The 5,378-nt window shown below is 44.1% G+C and overlaps 1 protein-coding gene across 1 annotated transcript in view; it reads left to right on the top strand.

Annotated features, from left to right (window-relative positions):
• Nucleotides 1-5,378, top strand: part of ITPR1 (inositol 1,4,5-trisphosphate receptor type 1) — a 183,610-nt gene that overhangs the window by 157,736 nt on the left and 20,496 nt on the right. Inside the window, 3 exon segments of the mRNA XM_035901402.1 lie at nt 74-238; nt 2,294-2,489; nt 3,848-3,949. Of these exon segments, the coding sequence (XP_035757295.1) occupies nt 74-238; nt 2,294-2,489; nt 3,848-3,949 (463 nt within the window).

The raw sequence follows: 5,378 nt of genomic DNA, 5'->3' as shown, positions 1-5,378 counted from the left end.
TCCGGCTTTGAAAAACTGCTTTTTTTCCCGAAAGCCACGCGTTGTAACTAATTTATGGTTAATCTTCCCTTAGGTTTGTAATAAAATCATTTTTCTGATGAGCTTTGTGGGTAACTGTGGAACCTTCACTAGAGGATACAAGGCCATGATCATGGACGTGGAGTTTCTTTATCACCTGCTGTACCTCCTGATTTGCGCTCTGGGGCTCTTCGTGCATGAATTCTTTTACAGCTTGTTGGTAGGTATTCACGTTGCCCTTGGAATGTTTTTCTGTGTGTTTGCAAAGTCCCATCTCGGGTGTCTCTGGATGTGTCACACACTGCTTACGTTCTGGTTTGCTACTGGGAAACTGTTGTACAGGAGATTTTGCTTGGGAGACGTTGCGGTGGGAGGCTACGGGACTCCTGCCACATCTTTTCTTCCCGATTGGTACGGACAAGCAGAGTCTTTTTTTATTCTTCTCGGGTATATTATACAAGATGGGTTTAAAGTTAAATCTAGTTAAAATAGCTCATTACAGTAAATGTATATGCAGTGAACGTTTTTAGCATTTCTCTGTGTTACTCCTCAACTTCTAAGGTCCAGGTTTTCTAGGTTAGATGTATTGCTTGTGACCCTGCCCTGGCCTTTTAAAATGCCACGACTCCAAGTACTATTCGCTACCCAATGAAGGTTTAAGCCTTCTTAAGGTCACATAAACTCTGACATAAGGAAAAAAAAAATTCTGAAAAATCTAGCCATAGAAATGTTAGCTGAGCAGTAGGCACTTTCGGAGTTACTGTGCTATGAGTAAGAGGCACGCAGGCTTTAAGATGGTTTGCTCTGTTATTGTCAATAATAATAATAATAATTGGACAGGTGCAGAGCAGGGTCACCAAGATGATCAAAGGACTGGGAAGGCTGCTGTATGAGGACAGGCTGAGAGACCTGGGTTTGTTCAGCCTTGAGAAAAGGAGGCTTAAGGGAGACCTTATTACCATGTTCTAGTATTTAAAGGGTGGCTACAAAGAAGGAGACTCCCTTTTTGCAAGGAGTCACATGGAAAAGCTGGGGGTAATGGGTACAAGTTACTTCTGGCTGGACACAAGAGGAAAATTCTTCACCATGAGAGCAGTCAGCCATTGGAATGATCTGTCCAGGGAAGTGGCGGATTCCCCAACATTGGCCACCTTTTAAGACTCGGCTGGACAGGGTGCTGGGCCATCTTGTCTAGACTGAGCTCTTGCCTAGAAAGGTTGGACCAGATGATCCTGGAGGTCCCTTCCAACCTGGGATTCTATGATTCTGTGATAACTATAACGTAGCGTCCATGCTTTTTGAGCAGTTGGTTAACTCTGGAGCGTCTCCTTAGCTGTAGACTCCAGACCTCACACGACTGACACGGATGCCTGGCGTCTGTGGGGTTGTGTTTTTTCCTCTCTGGAGTGGAATTCATCTTGCGCAACGCAGTACTTACAAGAACAAGCACTGAAGGAGTAGATCCAGTGTTGGTGGGGAAAATGTGTCACTTCCAAAGCAAACCTTAAATCCCATTCAGAACACTCTATTTTTGTCCCTTTGTTTGATGCTTGCTACATCCTCTGGCAACTGAATTGGTTATTTTCTGTGTTCAGTTAGGTCCAATTTATCAAATACCTGTTCTCTCACTGTCACCCAGCACAGCCAGTGGCCTGCCTGGGCTGTGCTGGTGAATGGTCACAGACACAGAGGAGTGAAAAATGGTGGAAACATCTGTAAAGAAATTTTAACAAAGAATTTGGGCAAAAATGTTCCTCGTTTAATTATATGCTCATAAACAAAGACTTAAAGGAAATAGCTAATTGCATTTTGAAATGAGCTCTTCTGAGGCTGCGATGGGGCAGATAATAGTGTAAAAAAGATACTACGGTACGCGTGAGCAGCTTTATGTTTGAAGCATGTGCTGTGTATCTCGCACTTCAGCAAGGATACGGCCCTCACAGCAGGCAGGGGCTTCTTCCCAAGCAAGTCCCCAAAGTGCAGATGAAGAGGAGGGTACAGCTGCCTCCATTCTTCGTGTTTCAACGTGCATGGCACAAGACTGGCACGGTGGGGGTGAGGGACCCCACCTCCCTCGCCTCCTGCTGTGTTTTTCTTTGCCAATGTGTTAAATTTCAGATAACTATAAAAGAAGGGAGGGGGGGAAGTGCTTTAAATGCTCTTTAAAACATCAGACTGGTATTGTTAACGTGCTGCCCCACGTCATGCCAATACGTAGCGTGCTACTGGTCGTACATGTGAGAAACGGCCTTTGCTTTTGTTCCTTGTCCCCCAGCTCTTTGACTTGGTGTATCGAGAAGAGACCTTGCTGAATGTCATCAAGAGCGTCACTCGCAACGGGCGTTCCATCATCCTGACCGCTGTTCTCGCTCTCATCTTGGTCTACCTGTTCTCCATCGTGGGGTACCTCTTCTTCAAAGACGACTTTATCCTGGAAGTAGACAAGCTCCCGAACGAAACATTATTGCCAGGTTGGTACCGGGGACTCATTTTGACAGTTTGTGTTGCAGAAAGCGATGGGCTTTCGGTTCCCCAGGGCACGCTGAGTGTCTTCCACCTCCTGCAGACATACTGGTTACCTTACCGGTTTGACAATGTCTTTCTTACAAATTTCAATAGAAAATAAAATTTTTAAAAAGCCAAACTGCTTGGGGCAAATGGATACCCCGGTATTTCTACGAAACACTGCAATCTGCTGCAGTATAAAGAGGGGTGGGGAGGAGGAACCCCTGGAGATAGCACTTAGGCTCTTCTGCAGACGGTTGAGATTTCTCCCCTCACTGTTTGCTAAAACAGTTGAGATTATCTAATTCAGCTACACCTACTCCCTCCCCCAGTTTAATTACAAGCAGACTTTAGGTAGGCCATCGTGGAGAAGGCTCTGCACTGGGAGAATTCAGTTCTGCCTCGGTTTGCCAGATATTGAATGCTTATATTGGCTTTTGACGGTGGGGTTTCGTTTCAACATAACAAAAATTAATATTTTATCTGAAATAACAGACTGAATATAGATGAAGGGCATCAAAGAGATGCTGCTGTGAAGTGGAGGTTTATCTCTCTAACTCTGGTTTGCTCATAGTTTTCATAGGCTGTATTAACCTCCCTCAAATACTTGCTGCAGTTTACACTCTATAGCCGACTTCTCTGTGCTGACCTTAGATTGCTTATTGCAAGTTAAAATTTGGGGGGGTTCTCCATTCTGCAGCATCAAGCAACTCACTCAGGGAGGTGGGAAGCTCAGAAATTAAATTTGCTAGGGGAGAGGTTTGGGTTTTGTCTTGTTCTTTGGTTTTTTTCTCTGACACTCGAGCTATTCAGACAAGTGTTATTTGACATTCCCACTATTTTTTCTAATTTTACTGCCAACCCCGTGAGGCCCAAACCTCCCTGCCCCTGTTATTCCACGTTTCTGTGCAGCTGGAGAAATGCCGAAGCCACGTCACTGTGTGGCAGTAGGCTTGTTTTGATACTTGCAGGGCACTGGAAGGCGAGTTTTCACAGCACCTTGAAAATTCACCGTGCCCTAGCACACAGTATTTTCGGAACAATTTCAATTGCCCTCTCAACTTTGGAGCTGATGCAAAACAAATGCACAACTTTGGTCTTTAATTCATAGAAATATGAAGAATTTTAGGGTTTAATTTAGAATTATTGAATGTGTAAATCAGCAAGTACTGTGCCCTCCTAAACTCTGGGGTAATACGCTGTTCTGAATCTGCCTCGTAATTGCATGCTGAATATGATGAGGTACCTTCATATCTGAGGAGTCATTTTGGAAAGCACGCAAACCGTTAAACTACCCGATTGATTCATCACCTTCTGGTTTTAGATCGCACAGAACCAGGTGAGACCATGACCGGAGAGTTTCTCTATTCAGATGTATGCAAAGCAGGTAGCAGTGAAAACTGTTCCTCAATCATTCCTTCAGACCGTAAGTACCCGCTGTTGAATTCATGACTCACGCCCTGAGTTTTTACACTTTCTCTAGTTAAGCACCTTAAATTAAAAAAAAAAACCTATTTTTTTAAAATTCCATTTAATAACTTGGGGAACAAAGCTATCACAAGAGGATCTAACTTGATGAAGGTTTAATTTCGGCCAACAGCATAGGTGACATTTGTTGCATGAAGTGATGAAACTAGAGATACTTAGGACTAAACCATCCTTTGATAAAACACTGTCATGTTCTTTAGTTTTCTACCTTACCGATTTGAGAAGGCAATGATGCACTTTACCTCTTCGCAAAGTTTATTATTTTAAAACGTTAGGCTACTAAATGTGATCTCAGAGGAAATACCCTGTGAAATATGGAGCAGAACATGGTTTATTGTCGGCATTATTCTATCTCGCTAACTAAGGAAACCGTTTTTGATATCAAGGCAGGAAGTACTCAATGGATTAAGTAGACAGGATAGGTTTGGGGGGGGGTTGAGATCAAAAGAGTGCATGCAAGATATTACTTGTAGCGTAATCACCAGCCTCAGATTGGGCATCGAAATATTTCAGTTTTATTTTCTGGAAAATGTAATTTACTTCGCGGAGATTTACGATGCTGGCCGGGAGCGCCAGACAGAACATCACTATTTCTCTTAGAAGTAGAGCTCTTACACGGCCAAACGTTTCAAAGGTCAATAATGGCCACGAGCCCACGCGCGCAAGGGGAGGTGGCTCTGGCTTGCTCAAGTGTCCTCTTTGATAAGCTGAGGTTCAGCGTTGATACGAGCACAGCTGCTTTATTCAGCTCTCGCAGGAGCGTGCGGCTTTGTCTCCGTGCGCTCTGGCTGCAGAAGGGAAAACTCCAGAGATGCGTTTCTATCGTAAATAAACAACCTGATACCAGGGTCTTACGTGGCCAGGGATATTAATGATGCCCAAAGACTTGGCCGTTTCTCTGCTATCTTGGGGTTTGGCTATTTCGGGATTGCACGGGGCCTTTCCAAGGCTGGCTGTGGGAAGGTGGGATCCACCCATGGGCATTTTGACGATGAAATGAAAGTCATGAGACTTTTAATGGGTACAGGGAGCGTATATGAGATTAGGTAATTAATTCTCGCAGTTCGGCGACTGAAACAGTGAAGTTGGAGGCTTCAGCCAGATGAAGAGAGGGTCAAAAAAAGTGTGTTACTTTTTTAGTAAAATGCCGTTTCCATAAGCAGTGATATTCTAGCCATTTGAAAAATACAAGTCGAAGTTGCCATTTTGAGTGCAGCCCAAAGGCTGTGCAATCTGTCAGGCACCAGGGGAGAGTGTAAGAGGCAACACTTTGTCCTCTGAGCTGTCAAAAAGCTCTGATTCTGTATAAACAGGCAGCTGGTGATCTGAGCTATGCATGCTAACAGGAATGGCAAGAGAGATTTAAC

Source organism: Egretta garzetta, unplaced genomic scaffold, assembly GCF_000687185.1.
Source record: "Egretta garzetta isolate BGI_Z169 unplaced genomic scaffold, ASM68718v1 scaffold228, whole genome shotgun sequence".
In the NCBI taxonomy this organism is placed as follows: Eukaryota; Metazoa; Chordata; class Aves; order Pelecaniformes; family Ardeidae; genus Egretta; species Egretta garzetta.
This window is presented reverse-complemented; position numbering and strand designations above follow the sequence as displayed.